A 17221-nucleotide genomic window follows, 5' to 3' on the forward strand; every position below is an offset into this window, starting at 1 on the left:
GCTTGTATTTGATTAGTCACTCTTTTAGAGAGCACTTCGCAAAAGCCACCTCCTCCTCCACCCTCCAAACAGTACTTAACCACTGAAAACAACACTTCAGAAAGAAGAAAGTGACCACAGGAAGCTCAAGTTCTTTACCTGGCATTTGTTCAGACGGGAATTCAACTGCCTAGAAAGGGATTTTTTTCCAAAGAAAGAGGGAAAGAGGAAGTTACAAGTTTCTCTAGTCTGAAAGTTTCCCCTAGGCTGTCAAGGCTCAGATGACTCCCACATATTAGCCAGATTCAGCAATCAAACCGATAAATTTTGTTAGGAGAAAGAATTATGCCACAAAAAAACCCCCAAAACCCACACAGTTGTTCATTACTGCAACACAGCACTGAAAACATGAAGGCAAATCTCTTCCTCCACTAAAATTGTCATGGAAACTGTTCACAACAAGGAACAGCTGTGTCCAGAATGACCCACGAGAAACACTACAACAGTAATAAAGTAATATTTACAGTAATAAAGGACTAAGTGAACTCTAGAACTCAGGAAGCTTAGTTATTCCAAAATCAAAATATTTAGACTGAAGAAGTTCCAACTGGTAGTGGCACTTCACACTTCCCTAAGATGCCTCTCCTTACTGAGCATACTTGTTTTGTTAAAATCATCATTACCAGAGAGTTACAGTTCCTAGACTACCATTAGCCCAAAGCTTTCCATCACTACTGTAACGTAACAGCTGATCATAAAGGTCGACAGGATGAGCATGTTCTTCCCCTCCTTTTTCAGCCCTCTCATCTCCCTGCCAAGTGACTTACACATCCTTTCATGCGTATTGGCGCCGACAGCCTTGTTTAGGAGCCCTTTTGAATAAAAGAGGAAACTGCTGCTAAAAAGAACCAAACAGATAAAAGGTTTCTGAACTCTCTTAAATAGCCACGTGAAAACCTTATTAAACAGCTTGAATTATTAAGTAGAAGATTACAGAAATAGTATTTCTGTGATTGTAATCCTATTAGATAATTCCCTCTCACAACTTAATGAATTCCCGTATCACATGAATGGAATGTTCTCTAGATAATTTTAATATTTAAATTATCAACCAGAAAGGATGACTAAGTGATCCGAAAGACAGAACTTTCATAGAAAGTAGTATCTTTACTGGATTTATTAATTTAGTTATAATTTTGAAATACTTGAAGCTGCAGATTTAAATCTGAACATCAATTTCTCAATTTATCTTTCAAGGTTAATGTCCTTCCCAACTTAAATTTGAGCCTTAAAATCTAGAAGTCTCCTAGCTCAGCCTGAACAGGAGGATTTGATTCTATGATTTCCATGGATTTCCACCTTCTTTGAAAGTAAACAAAAGACTTCTGTAGGTCTTTGCACCTGAATCTGGAAAGTTTATGACCTTCAAAAGAAGCATTACTTACCAACATCTGGTAACTGTTATAAGTGGTACATATTCTGCACTTAGTTTAGCCTGTACTGATTATGCAACGTTAAGAGTCACTGTACTCTCAAGTCAGAGATCAATGTTCCACCTTTGTAAAAATCTGATTCTGCTCAGGAAAGTAACACAGGTTTCAGAATAAGAAGTGATCTCAAATTAAGACTGATTACATTACTTTCCCCTGTTTTGATGTGGGGTAGGCAGTTTCTTCTGACACAAATGACTCTTTTAATACCCATCAATGCCAATAGTGGCCAAGAACAGCTGTGAATAGAAAAATGCAGGCAAGTATTGCATGTTATTTTGAAGCAGAGAGACTTTCAGATTAAAAATCCATCTAATTTGGTATTTTGTCCAAAGCACATTAAGACAGAAAAAAAAAAAAGAAAAAACAAACAGTGTTTGTTAACAGATTATAAGCACTTTTTAAACCTCTATAAGCCTCTTAAAATATGATCCCATACTTTTCAGTCTTCCTGATTTGCAACATCTGAAATGAAGCCTATAATATTAATTCTAGTAATTTAGAATATTTTATACTGTAACAACATGTTCTAATATAACCCTAGTTTGTCACTTCATTGCTTTTCAATCCGTTATTTACAGCTGCATACAATTTATTTTTATATATCTGTAATCTTGTACTTTTAAGGCCAAAAAAAGCCAAGTTTAACATATCTCAGTTCTCACATGAGGAAACAGCGTATTTTATTCCTGCTACTAGCTAAGTAATATCTACATCCTGGGAGTTAAACAGATGTTTCCAAGTTATGTCTAACAGTAACAAAAAATACCTTGTGAATCATAACATTATACTTTTAAAAAGGACCTATTTATTATAAAGAATGTAGGAGGCAAAATGATAATCCTAATTGTTCAGCTGCAAAAACTTCATCAGCAAACAACAAAACAAGATAAGCTTTATTGACAACTGAGCTCAGTTTCTTCCTCTGCTCTCATTAGCCATGTCAGCTCTTTAGATTTGCAAGGTACATTTTAAGTTCCACAAAAAAAAAAAAAAAAACCAAAAACAACAAACCAAACAAAACCAAACAAAAGCCCCAAATCAGCCTACTGTGTAATATCCCACTTTTTGTTTTAGCCCTCAGTTTAACCTATTTACTGGAAGGCAAGCTACATACTCTTTCTGGATTGACTGACTGAAGAATATATCTGTATTTCAGATGCCTGCAATGACTGCAGCCTACATAGCCATTCCAGATCTGGACTGCTAGCTATCCAGGGTCTTGCAAGTAATATCGTCACAGCTGCACAAAGCTCAGAAGAGGCTGCAAGGTCCACCTGAGAACATGAGTAAATGCTCTGATTTCAAGACTGCTGTAACTAGACCACTGATAGTACTCTACTTACTAGCAGAGTTATGCTTAACTTGCCTGCATGAGCTTTTTTATCATAGCTTTGTGGAAGTGTTGGAATGCTGATGGAATAAAGTTTCTTCACTTTTGCACTACTATCAAGCATGAACCATGCAGAACAATCACAATATACAGGTGCTCATCAGCTAAATAACTTAAGAGCTGAAGTTCACAGTGAATGAAGAAGAGTCTGCTATGGTTCCTGAAGCCAGGAGAGGGGGGGGGCAGGCGGTAAGGGAAGTCTGAAAGATACTACTGACCTTAATTCAGTAGGAGTGGAAGGATATGCTACTAAAAATCTGTCCAGGTCAGAATAGCAATGACTTTCTTAACTGCAAGCTTAAGTTAACACTTGAGAGAACTTTACCTTCCGTACTTTCCTGTCCAAATCCATAACCAGTTTTAAAGCATCATTTCAGCAATAGTCCTTTAGAGGAGGGAAGGAGAGGAGAAGGAAACAGAAGAAAGAATATTTTTTTATATAGGTGTGCAAACTGAGGGTATGTACTGGTAAGCAGAAACAGCAACCAGCCAAGGTACTCGTTTTATATTTTTGTTAAATGTAAATACAAGCAAAAAGGGAAAGAAACCATTTGATGTTATATCTTGTTAGTGGTCTGGCAGTGGAGAGAGAATGGAAAATATTACATAGATCCATCAACTATGTATTATTTTAATGAAGAAACATTTCTAACAATGTAGAGATGAGATAAATGTCTTTACAGAATTTGTTCGTAGCCTGATAGCAGCACAGGATCTATCACAATTAGCCAGTATAACTAGTCTTTCAGTAGCTTGGACCAGTTTCTAACCTTCAATAATGGGAAAGTTAAGTGATTTTAGGGATTGTCATTTCACATTTGATTCTGCCCTTGGGAATCAAAACAGTGGCGTCCATACCAAGCCTCTTCTCCTCTCAAGATGTTCTACAGCTGCACAGATGGAATGTAATGCATTAAAGTCTACAGTGAGCGAAGGTGATGTAGATTCAATTTGTTTTGCATTTTATGAGTGAGTCTAAATACTGTGAAGAGAAAGAAAGACAGAAAAATCAATAAATTATATCCTTAGAAAATTACTGTCATGCCACAGCAGGCATTCTGTAACAATCCTTTTGTAAGAGAAGTAATTCTGAACAGCAAAACACTCAACACTTTGGTCTAAGACATCATCAAGACTACATACAGCGTTCTATTTCTTAATGTTTTATATTAAACAATAACACTAATCCATGAAAAGGAATCATAAAAATATCAAGTCATTGCAACTAAATTTTATGGGTTATTTTTCAAATGGCTTGAGTAGCCTGGAAGACATTCTCCTATTTATCTGCTACCTAGACTGATGGTCTGTAACTTTGTGTTTTAATTTACCTCTTCCACGTTAGAAATCTAAACAGTTTAGAAACCTGGGTTAGGAGGAAGTTTTCATATATACGTTCATTTGGAAACCAGATGAAAGATGCTGGACACCCAGAAACTAGCTTTTTCTTCTAAGCCAAAGAAGAACAGGGACTGACATTCTTTTCAAATGTGGACACTAGATATATATAATTAAGCTAGGATGGAATGGCTGTTAAAATCAGGGGGTGGAAAACAGAATTAGACAGAATTAGAATGTGCTATTTTACCAAACAGCATTGCCAGCAGACTTTTTTTAAACAGTTATGTACACAGAATTGAAAGAGAGGAGAGATGAAAACACAGAGGGAATATTGTTCAGCAATAAAATACTTAATAGTATTTCTTTGTTGTAGATTTAGTTTTGCTGGACACAAAATTAACTATGTATTAACACATAAAGAAACAATTTTAGTTGCTCTGTTCCTTTATTCCTCTAACCAGCTTCCTGAATCTGGAAGTTCTACCCCAGGTGACCTGGAAAGGACTATGTTTTCTTACCATGTGGAACAAAGGGATCACCTCCCATAATCCCAGCTGCTGAATAACCTTTTTATCCTTCTTCCCCTTAATTCCCAGAATGTCTAGAGATAGAGAATGTAGTTTAACTGGTGTCATTTGCCTCATCTTCACATAGATTTAGCACGGACTCTTCCAACATTTAAATACTGTTTTCCAATTCATTTTTTGGAAGCCCTGAACCTGGGAAGGTCAGCCATATTCAAAAGTAGTTTGAACTGCAACAACTAAGTCAGAGGGAAAACAATCCTGATTTTTTTTCCACTGTAGTGGCGTATTCCGAGTTCTGTGTTTTCAAATACCACGTTTACAAGAAGGCAAAATGTAAGCCATAGTCACTCATAAATAAACAAAAAAACCCCCACAAAACACAAACAAATGAAAAACAACCAAAAAATGTAGCCTATATACTATAGATATTACAAATTAAAACGCAGCTATCAAAGTAACATTGCATGTGAAAAATCAGAAAGAAAAATTAAATGTTAGAAAAATTAAATGTTAGTAAATTAAGACTATACAAACAAGGTCTTCTACACATTCTTATGCCAATACGGGAACTGCGAAAGATGGAGATGCTAAAATCCTTCAGAAGAGAAATGACCTATGCTATCAAAGTAGCAAGAGAGCCATTGCTGTGAAACCACACGGTGGGGATATATATACTGAACTGTTCCTATTTGTGTCAACAGGACAAGTACAGAAGACTAAAAATGTGAACACTAATGAATTCCTGCTAGTTATGAAGGACTACACTGTACTAAATTTAGAATGATTTTTGGAATGGAAACCATGCTGCACAAGATAATTTACACTTCATATTTCCTTCATTCAGATGTATAGTAATGTCATTGCCTTATGACTTTGAAAGGGACTGTTTATGAAAAATACAGCCTGTAGGATTTTTACCCAGAAGATCAAGAAGTGATTCTGTAGACAGATCAAGTCCTATCCTTTCTGACTGAAACTGGATAGAATAAAAATTCAAAAAGATAACAAAAAGATACTCTAAAAAAACCCCACGTATCAATTCATTAAGCACCAGATGGTTCTGAGCAAGGCATTTCAAATGAGCTAGCGGCTGTGTGATTTTCAAACAAGATAAGGTCAAATGGTTGGAGCACTGTCATTTTAAGAAAAACCGTTATTTAATGCTTCATTTGAGTTTTCTTGTCTCAAGCAACCTAAGAATTTATACAAAATTCATTCTCAAGGACTTAAGAAGCTTACAGATATTAAGAAATGGATTTGGATTCACACAAAAGTGTGTCCCATAGAGGTATTTTCAGTAGTTTATTTTCAGTCATTACTATCGATGCATCACTTTCCAGACTGGGAAAAATGGCTACATTAAATGAACAAACAGTGACCTAAAGAAGAAACATGGGAAATACTGGGTTGCAGAACAGAAAAGGAGGATTTTAGTTTTTGAAACAGCTGGGCATTCAGGTGGTGCAGTTTTCCTTTTTAAAGACTTCATTTGGCCATCATCCAAGGCTGCTTTTTTTCTTTTTTAAAAGAATTAAGAGAAGCAATTCTATTTTCCATTTCTAATAGTTCTGAAGTTGTTATGAACATGGACAATCACCTTTCCATGTCAGAGTACAGCTAGATCAAAAAAAGTTTCATTAAGGATGAAGAAACTCTGGCTGGTCTCATGTGGTTACACACAAAGGTGACCAAAGACAGCTTTCACTCATCAATTAATGCACAGCAGCATCAGAACAGAACAAGCATCCAGTTCATTTTAAGCAAATACTGATGAATTCCAAAATGCTATAAAATACATATACAAAACCAAACATATGTTTTACCTATACACAAATACATCTATATAAATATACTGAGTATGTGTAAATCAGACTTGTACCTTCAAAAATCTATTAAAACCACAAAACTAATGAAGCTATGCAAGGTGAAACAGTAAAAGATATCTCAGTAAAACAAATCGGGGTCAAACTGGCAGTGAATAGCTTTGCCACTATTACCATAAGTTACATTCAAGATAAATTCCACCTCTGGAGTAAGAAGCACCTCAAGTAGTCCTTGTGGTGGGCTTACAGGACTGACAAACTAGGTATGTAGTAACTCAGGTGTTCTAAGACCAATCCATCAGTAAAGAAGAAAAACATTAACTTTTCCTCAGCTTATTTATCAGCAATTTTCTTTAGGGAAGCACAGCAAATATCAGCTACCCACAGCAAGCATTTCAGAGATGTTGCAAACTTCTTACCAATGTCGTAATTAGTTTATGAGTCCAGGCAGTTGCATTTCATCTGAAATACAGTAACTTACTTTATAGCTGGAGGACCTGATCTCTAGTGTTCCCTTTAATGCAACGTGGCACCCACATAAGCTTTTTCTTGTCATAGGTAGCACCGTGACACTGTGCTTGCTCCTGGAATCAGATTTATGGCATGACCTGCATAAACTTGCTTCTCTATGAAGTTTATTTTTACAGGCTGTTCACTTTCTTCCGCAAAAGCACTTTTTCGGGCAGAACTCTAATGCACCAAAACCAACAGTACAATAACTTGCAACCCACAACAAACAATACATTCGGTTTAAATGCTATTTCCTAGGAAAATATTTACTGAGGCACAGACACACAGTGAAACAAATTACACACAAGCGTATGGCTCAAAGCTGCTGGAATGCACTACAGGTAAGACAGCAGATCAGTAGAACTGCATTATAAACCAGTTGTATTTTATTTATAAAGAAGAGAGTAAATAGAACTGCCACAGTGGATCAGACTAGTGGTCTGTCTAGCTGTATGCATTACCACCTTCTCAAAGGGATGTAATACTGCAGTAGGCAAACAGGAGTAACTACACAATGAAGTCATCCCCTAAGCCTCAATAATTACTAGTTTGCTTGATGATCAGAAGAACAAGGGAATAATAGATTACTTTCAATCATTGCTTATTAATAAAATTACGATTATATTCCTATCTTTAGATAGCTAATCTTTTAAATGTTTTTACACAGGCAGCACATTAAAGCAAGGATTTTCGTAAGCTAAGTGGTTTTTTATTTTCTTTCTACCTTTGACCTTTTTGTCTTGATCTGGTTTTACTGCTAATAAATGTTCCATTAAAAAAAGGATACGATATTATCTATAATTTTTCAAGCCAATTACATTCACACGCTTTGTTTTCTTCTAGAATTCAACATCACTATATAGTTTTGATGTCCCCGCCTTCCTGCCTCCAAAATACAGTACTGAAATTTAAAGTTAGTCAAAATTACAGAAATCAGAAATTAATAATCAAAGTCTGGAGAATACATAGCACAAAGATTAAAAGCCAAATTGACAGGTCACAAATATCTTTTAGAAAAACTTATCCTCTCTATTTCAAATGTACTTCTCCTGTTGATGGTTTTAAATACTGGCATTGATGCCAGGACAGGACGTTATTGTACATTGCAGATTGGCTATAAATTAAGGAAATATCTAATTAGGATCAATTTCATACTACCACAACCTTTACCCTCTTCCAAACAGAGAAATTTATTTAAACTTGAAAACTTCAAACTCTAATCTAATACATTTATAAAAATCAATACTAACCTAAGTCAGTAATATTTTCAATCCTAACTAATTCTATCAGTACTTAAAGGGAGCTTATAAAAAAGATGGCGGCAAACTTTTTAGCAGGGCCTGTTGCGACAGGACAAGGGGGAATGGCTTTAAACTAAAGGGGGGTAGATTCAGACTAGATATAAGGAAGAAATTTTTTACGCTGAGGGTGGTGAAACACTGGCACAGGTTGCCCAGAGAGGTGGTGGATGCCCCATCCCTGGAAACATTCCAGGTCAGGTTGGACTGGGCTCTGAGCAACCTGATGTAATTGAAGATGTCCCTGCCCACAGCCAGGGGGTTGGACTAGACGACCTTTAGAGGTCCCTTCCAACCCAAACTATTCTATGATTCTATAATATTTATACTTAATGAAAGTCTAACCAATCAGGAACTTTCAGAATCAGCAATTTCTACAAAAGCACAGAACTCCATTCTGGCTCTGTAAACACCAAAATCTGATAATTTGACACAAAAAGTTTTCCCATTTCTATGACAAACAGTAATATTCTGCATCTTGAAGATAACACCTCACTTAGACCTTCATCCTTCAGAAAAGGCAAGAAAATATATTGCTTAATGCTTTCTATATTATCTTGTCTCAGAGTTATACAGATCAAAAAGGAACCAACCTTTATAATGATAAATGTCCCTTCTCATTTTAGGTACCCCTACAGATTTTACAAGAACATAATGTACTTTTTTGCCCAAGATTCCCATTTTAGAAAGTTAATTTAGAGCTCTGATTATATGCAATATTTCTATCTAACAAGCACTCAACTATTCTTATCCATTCTGATCTCAACACATGGCTTTTATGCTTAAGATAACTAAAATCCATCCAGTTAAATAAAAAAAATGGTAAAGCAGAATTAATCTTGACATGAATATATGGGGCATAAACCCAAGCACCTGAAATGGTCTTCAGCAGCAGAAAATTTATTTCTAATATTTCAATCCCTAGACCAGCAGCAGCCTTTATTTTCTCGAAAGCAAACAACTGAGTATTTGGTATACATTGGCAAGAAATATCTTTATCTAATGCAAAAAATTTTGTTGTTCTTGTACGGAAACATTGCTAAGATTCATCTGATTGGTAATTTCAAAACGGTGAAACACTGCCGAAATAACATGGTAGATACTTTGTCTTTTTTTTTTGTCAAATTAATTTACAAGTGAAAGTCTGTAAGAATAGTATGTTCAATTACACACTTTTTCAATTGCTATCAGGTAAGAATTGAAATCAACAACTACCAGGTATTTGACAGGAGGGAGGGGAGCAATTGTTTTTCTTCCCATCCTAATTCCTAACGGCAAGCTTTCGTTCATCTCCTTTAGTCAGTCATTAATCTGGTCTCAAATGTGGTAAGCTAAGATGAGTCAATAGTGTATGAAAAAAGAAGTACTCATTACCATTCGCACACTGGCAATATATTCTTGGAGGAGAAAAAGAATGATCCATTAATAACTCCTGCCAGTTGCCCTAGAGAAAAGGTTACAGAGGCAAAGATGTCATTACTTTGGGCTTCTAAGAATATTTTAATTAATTCAGCAGAGTAACTGTTAAAGCCAAAGCATATAGGTAGGACAAAGCTTAAAACAAAATAAAAAAATGGCAAGATCATCATCTTCCTTCAACCTGAGGTCTTGCTCTTTTCCAAGGATTATGTATTTCTAATACTTATCTAAAGGTGGCAGCAACTGTTTGTTCTTACAGGCCTAGAATTAATCTTTGAAGAGCTTCAAATACTGTATCACAAGGTTCTATCCAGAAATGAGAGTCAAATTAATCCTCAGTGTCAGCCTAATGTTATGTCAAGAATTAAGTTTTTCTAATGAACACAACCTGTAGATGACAAAATTTCTGCACACCACTCATCTCCAACTTTGTTTTTTACGTTACTGATGTAAAAGCAATACAATCTGATTAACTTATCCACCGAATAACAATTAACGTAACACAAAGACACTCCAAATTAGACATATTCCACTATCAGAACCCGTATGTTAGAAAGATACAAAAGTGGAAAATATTTCCTACCTCAGTCAAAAAACCCTCTACCCCCAAATGCCTGCTTTGCCTTTCCTCTCCAAAATAAAATCCAGAATGCACGTAAGCTATGGAGAGGGCTCTTCTAAATTCTAAACAAAAGACAAACTTGAAATATTTAGTACAAAGTACTAGTGGGAGGAATCTTGTTACAGTCTTCCTAAATTTCAATTTGTTCTTTGTTCTCAGAATTAGCACCCGCACCTTTAATCGGTTCTCATTACCGCTGTAATTACTAATGTCATTAATCAAGTTACAGAAAACAGTCTAGCCTATTTAACTCTACAGACTATATCCTTACATGATACTCAAATGAAAAGAAAGCAAAGAATGGTTCTGGCGAAGAAGAATTAGGGGCAGGGCTCTGGCCCGCGGGGGGGGGGGGGGGGGGGGGGGGGGAGAGAGAGAGAGAGAGAGAGAAGTAAAAGGAGGAAGGCAATGAAGAGGGTCTGCAGTTCCATAGGGACGCCCATATTTACTTACGGCTAAGCTCCTAAGCGCTTCCTGCAGAAACAGGAGCAGCATGAATTTCACTTTCTTCACTCCTATCCTTTAGGAAGGAATAAGGCTCAATAAGATAAGGAAGCTTGTGAACAAGCCCTTCAAGTTCTTTCATCTTCAGTTTCACTTGGGAGGAAGTGTTCTTTGGTGGCATTTTTTTTTTTGTTTTTGAAACTATGCATTAGCTACAAGATACACATTACATATATGATGTGCATATCTATATCATTACATACATAAGCACGTGGGTGTATGCATATATAGATTCTAATAATTTATTTTAAAAATACTTGTAGGGTATTAGAAATTAAACTGACTAACCATCTAAAATGAATATTACTTTTCACATCCCCCAGGAAGTTCAAAAGAACATCACTTAAAACATAAATGCTACCTTGGTAAAGGGGATGAAGTGATATGCTTCATCCGAAATCTGACCGCGCTAAGGTTTAAGAACGATTTGAATATGCTGCTCTGGGTAATTAGCAAGATACCCCAACAAAACAACAACAACCACCCCAAGTCGCAAATTCTGAACTGAATTTAATTAATTTCAAGCTATATCCTCAGGTGTATGTTCTTCCGTTTGCTCGGCTACAGTTGGACCTTACTTTTTCCAACCAGGATGAATTTGAGATCGACGACACGTTTTACTGTATTTTCCATAAAAAACTGATATTGCAGGTTTCAGACTAAATGGGTTTTGATACACAGTTGGCCCATCCCTGGGCTTCAAACGAGGACTAGCAGAACTGCAGGTATCTCCCCAGTGTCTGAGCCTGCCAACTATCAACTTGCAGAACAGCTTCTGAAGTCAATGAATGGTGCTGCTTCTGGTCACTTAATTACTCCATTTGCCTCAAAGTAACAGACCAACTAACAGAACCCGGTGACTGAACTAACTTCACAGTATTACGTATTACCAAGGAGACCTGCCTTTAACTGGGAGATCTTTCAAAGCTATGACAGCTATTTATTTATTTGTAATCAGTGGAGGAAGCATGGCTCCATTAGATAAATACATTTAAATATGAAGTAATGCAAAAGCTTCTGAAGATGATGGAAAGATTAGTGAAATATATTCCCATGTGTACTAGAACATTAGGAAAAATGCTAAACAACATAGCAGAAAAAATAGTTTTTCCACAACTCAGAAACATTTAGTTTGAAAAGCTAATTTCACCTATTTTTTCATAATTAATTATCTATATTTTCAAGAAATACCAGCATGGGTGTTAGAACAATGCTTTTAGAACTGAATAAGATGTATCTGTATTCGTGAACACACCAATAAAGCTTGTAATTATAGTATAGATACAGTATTTCTGTAGTAAACTTAGCATTGCATTAAGAATACCAATCTGAATATTGAAAGGAACAGCAGACTATTGCACCTTATGTATTACAAGACAATTACAATTCCAATAATATGATTGCATTGCCTTTTATAATTATTGATACTGGTTATTTGCTAATGAGGACTTTTTTTTTTTTTTTTTTTTTTAATTTTGGTAGACTTCCCATTGCTCAGTGAGGCTGACGCACAGCAAGTCACTGGAATTTAGGGTCAACTATTACTTGGTTTACAGTTATTATAGTTTCTGTCAAATTTAAACTTATCCACAGGGAGTCTGTAACCCAGTGCGAGGAAAAAGTTGACAGCATGAAGAACAGCAGAAGCACTGTATCCATGAGGAGATTTATTACTCCCTGGTCCTGTACCACGTCTATAGTCTGTACCGGGTGTGTACACAAACAGACCATGTCTGTGCACAGTCAGAATGACAGACAAGGAATACGGAAACAGTCACCATCTGGTATCAGAGGATGGCTCAATAAGCCCATTTTAGCTACGGAGTTGTAATAGAGAGAATGGGGGTATGCTTCATGGGACATGGTAGGGTCTAGTGTGTGTTAAAAAAGTAAAAGTCAAGCAGAAGTTTATGAACCTCAGTGGCAATTTTTTTTTTTTTCTTCACTTGTTTAGGATAAAGGTTAATATTTGGGTCAGTTGAATCAGGAACTCAATTTTGGACAGGTCAAGCTTATGAGAATAAATTAATTTCAGAGGCTGAAATGTGTGGTGGTTTATTAATATGGATTTATTAACAGGAAGGATGGAAGTGAGCATCATTAGCAAACAGATGACAAACAAAGGCTTGATATGAGATTTATTCCATATGGAATAGAAAAATTGTAGAGGATATCTTCTCCCATCAGTGCAGAAACTGCTCCTCCCTCCTCCCCACCACAAGAAAAACAAAACAAAGGAAATCCTATTAATGTGGAAGGGGAAAAAATGAGAGAGGAAGTTTACAACAAATTTTGTGCCTTTTTTTCTGAGTTTGAGAAGACACTAAAAGAAAAGGATGATTGACAGAACAGTTCTGACTTATGACCGCAAAGTTAGTAGTAACCTCAGTATCAGTAGCTAAAATGTAAGCACCAAACTGGAGATGATTTGACCTTTCCTCAAGTTTCCCTTTGGTGTTTTAGAGGAAAGGGATGCAAGACAAAATAACAACCAGAAAAAGGAACATATAAAGGTGGCTGCACAAAATATAGTTCTGATAATAGTGTACAGGAATGTATTCTAGATTTGTGAGAGAGGAGAATTACCAAAAAGAACTGAGTAAGGCTCTCCATATTTATAATTGATGTCTACTGGGGGGAAGAAACAAGAACTAAACAAAACCCCAAGTCAGCTTGCACTTCTCTTCTACAGTTTGGAGACTCATTGAGAAAGAGAAAATTGATTTTTTATTCCAGCTGTGCAGAACATGGGAGGTTTTAAAGTGTTCTGTTTTAGAGCAGACAAAAGGAGATTATTTTCAGAAATTTCAGTCTAAGGGAACAACTAAACCAGTTTATTTTCCTAAAGAATACTTTGTGAAATACGTGAAAATCCTCCCCAGAAAATAGTTTTTGTTGCTCGGGAAATGGATGGTAAATACCAATTTCACATATTGACCAGACTTTTTTTACCTAATCAGACGTTTTTAGTCTAATCTTGGAAATTCACCTTAAGATATGTGACTTATGCAACGTAACAAAACTCTAAACTAACTGATTTCTGTCAAGATCAAAGTAAATTCCAAAAAATCCATGGGAAGTTTAGTAGTAACCACTTTTTCCACAGACTTGTGAGGAAATGGCAATGCAGAACAGGCTTTTAGTAGGAAATATTTCAGGCCACTCAGAAATGTTTCTGGATGAACAAAAGTAGAGAGACAAATTGATATCAAGGTTGCTAAAAAGAGGGAGGAAAATGACTTCTCACAAGGTGGGTAGGGGATGTTGCCTCTAGAACTGAAGAGTAGGGAAGCAAAGATAGCAGAAGAGTGTGAAGTGGTGCTTGATGGAGAAATGCTGGAGCCTAGAAGTTTACTTCTGTGAAGTTAGCATATTCAGACCCATGATTTCAATATATAATTAGGCTCAAGCTCATTTGAACACAGAATAACTCATGTGCAAAACATTTCATGTCCATGCACAAAGTACTCCAGCTTTGATTGACTTACCTCCCATAATTTTAGACTGGCAATTGATAAATTCTGGCTTCTTGTCTGTAAGGTATCGCTGACAAGTGTGATGTAGAACCTGAAAGAATGTGCATTTTTCTGAAGCTGTGCTTGCTACCCATTGGTCAAAAGCATTTTCAAATAGTAAATCAAATTCTGGGGAATCCTAGAAGAAAAAAAACACACACTACTATTATTCCAGTTTTATAAATGATTTGGAGAAAGATATAGAGCTATTATTTTTTAAAAGGTATTACGTTGGAAAAAGCAGAAAGGTCATGCAACTCAACACCATCCTGGGATTATTTTTCCTTTGCATATTTTTGGATGGAAAAAAAAAAAAAAATCAAAAAACACCAGGCAGGAAGTTTTTTTCTTGTAGGTATTTTTAACAAGGAATATTCAGCTATGACAAAAATACCTGAAAAGAAAAATACTTTAGACCAGAAAATTAAAAGTGGGAATCTCAGAAGAAATCCTTGTTATCTACAGATAGATAGTTACTTGTGTCTTCTACATTACGCAAGGATTTGTTCCTCTCAGCACAAAATCTACTTTCACGCTGTATTACAGAAGATGTGATTCTGCTCTTGATGCTCAACCAAAGAAGGAAAACAAAGAGCAAGTCCTAGTTACTGTTTTTAATGTATTATCATAAAGTGCTGCACAGGTCTCAGAATAACATGAAAAGAGCGCTCCCCGAACAAATCAAAGCACAGCTCTATACCATGCATCAACTGCCAAAATAAATGGATTTTATGCAAGAAGTATTGCTTGCAATATTTGCTAAATATCATTTTGTAATCTAATCTAGTAAATGCTTTTTTGAATCGATGACACTAGGAATCACAGGAAAACAAGTTTAAAAGGAACATGTCTAAGCTTAAGGACTTGATAGGACTTTCAATCTGAGAGTATCCCAAGTATCTGTTATTTACATAGCTACATAGCAGATGCTGGGAAAGGGCCTAAAACTCATATCCCTTACCTATTTGCCATTGCTCTCATTTTCATTGTCCCTTTACCCGGAGAAAATATAATTCCACCCCCTGCATTTCATAGGGCAGTGGCCAAAGGGCTTCTTTTTTGTAGAAAAGACTGTACCGGGTAGTAACAGAATTTGGTGCACCATTGTTAAGATACTTAGGTGGCTGATCAGAGCACAGCTTTGAACACACCAAGGGGGGTTAGTCACAAATACATTTTGCTGTACAATGAACACAGTAAGTCACTTTGCGATCACATAGTATGAGACACATTCCTAACTTCTAATTCTGCTGTTTTACTACTGAAGATTTGTATTGATAAACTTATTACATATTAGTACGACTTTGTCTTGAGACAGCTCAAGGTGGGCTGTATATTCCACATTCAAGGAATAATTCTGGAACTATTTAGTGTGGGCGTTGTTTCTTTGTTTTATTTTATTTTTTTGGTTTAAATCAGCATTCATGTGCCATTGGCAACTAAACCACACCACCACCCTTTGTAGAAAAAGGTAAGAAATGCAGAAGGATCTGAGGAGAGGACTGTCCTAGAAAAAATGCAAGGTTCACCAATATTTCACAAACTTGAACCTCAGTAACCTCTCCTGTCCTTGCTTCTACCTACTGCTCTATCTTACAACACAGCTGCACGCCAAAATGGACTCCAAGAGGCTTAAAGCTGAAGACAAGGCAAACAAGGCTCTTATTTTTCTCTTTAAAAAGGAGAGAGAGAGAAGGAAGAAAAGTAGGGAAAGACAGGAAGAAAAGAAAAAAATATGACTATGAGCTTTGGCCTCCTCTCATCTTTCCCATTCAAATCTATTCCACATTTGTGAAACAGTCCATTGAGTTGCTTCTTTTTTGAGAACTTTCACTTAAACCTGTGTCTTATATTTCCAGACACCTTTTGAATAGTGAGAGAATGCCCGATTTACAAATCAGTTATAAAAGAGCTCAGTTTTCATTTTCCAGAACTGTTCAAACTCACCCGATTAGGGTCTATACCATTGACCTGGCGAAGCTGCTCAAGCATCCACTGCGTTCTCCTGACAAAAGACGTAGAGCCTTCAAATTGCTTCACCTTCGTAATAGATGCTTGAGCTGGTTTCTTGTTCGTCACTGAACATATAAAAGAAAAAACGTACAACTGAAATGGGCTTAATGTTTCAGGAACGTACCATTTAGTTCACTGTATCTGGAGCTGGTTTGCTAGTGTATTTTCTATAATGTCCCACAAAGTAAATACATGTCACTGATTCTGACAGTAGAGCACATTCCCTTTCCTGGATAACATACTGAAAAGTGCATTCCTTACTGTCAGAATGACGGTACAATGCCAAACAAGCATCATACTACTCAAAATTTGATATATTTTAGCCATTATCATTATTAAGTCACAAACACCCTGTAAAAACAGAACTAAACCGAAGGTCTTTCCATCTGCATTCTTACAATCACCTTACTGTTCTCTTTTCCCCACGCTAATTAGCAGAGGTTTCTCATACCCAGCCTCTTATTAATTTCTTTCTCTTCTTGTCATTTTAGACAAGAGAGCACGAAACAAAAGAAAAAAAGACATCTCCATGTAAGTATAAGTCCATTTATATACCTTTTTTTAAAAAAAACCTGTTACTTTAGACTGACTTTCATGTTGGTGATTTATTGAAAAAATATAGGTTTCTCCAGTCTTTTCACAACGTCACATGTAGGGTCACGCTTGTGTAACACCACCACCATCTATGACATTGAATTCCCAATTTCCAGTCAACAGACATAAGTATATGCACTTACCGCATTGAGAAAGTAAACCCACCTAATCAGACAACAGTCTGTGAAAAATA

General features: G+C 36.2%; 1 protein-coding gene across 2 annotated transcripts in view; it reads right to left on the reverse strand.

Moving 5' to 3' along the window:
• The window catches only part of STXBP6 (syntaxin binding protein 6), a 146093-nt gene that overhangs the window by 22219 nt on the left and 106653 nt on the right, over positions 1–17221 (reverse strand). For both annotated transcript variants that reach the window (XM_076344940.1, XM_076344941.1), the window contains exons 3-4: positions 16369–16499; positions 14395–14560 (exon numbers count right to left, since the gene is read on the reverse strand). In XM_076344940.1, the coding sequence (XP_076201055.1) occupies positions 14395–14560; positions 16369–16499 (297 nt within the window). The remainder of the gene's footprint in view (positions 1–14394; positions 14561–16368; positions 16500–17221) is intronic.

This window comes from Aptenodytes patagonicus, chromosome 7 (assembly GCF_965638725.1).
Source record: "Aptenodytes patagonicus chromosome 7, bAptPat1.pri.cur, whole genome shotgun sequence".
NCBI lineage: Eukaryota > Metazoa > Chordata > Aves > Sphenisciformes > Spheniscidae > Aptenodytes > Aptenodytes patagonicus.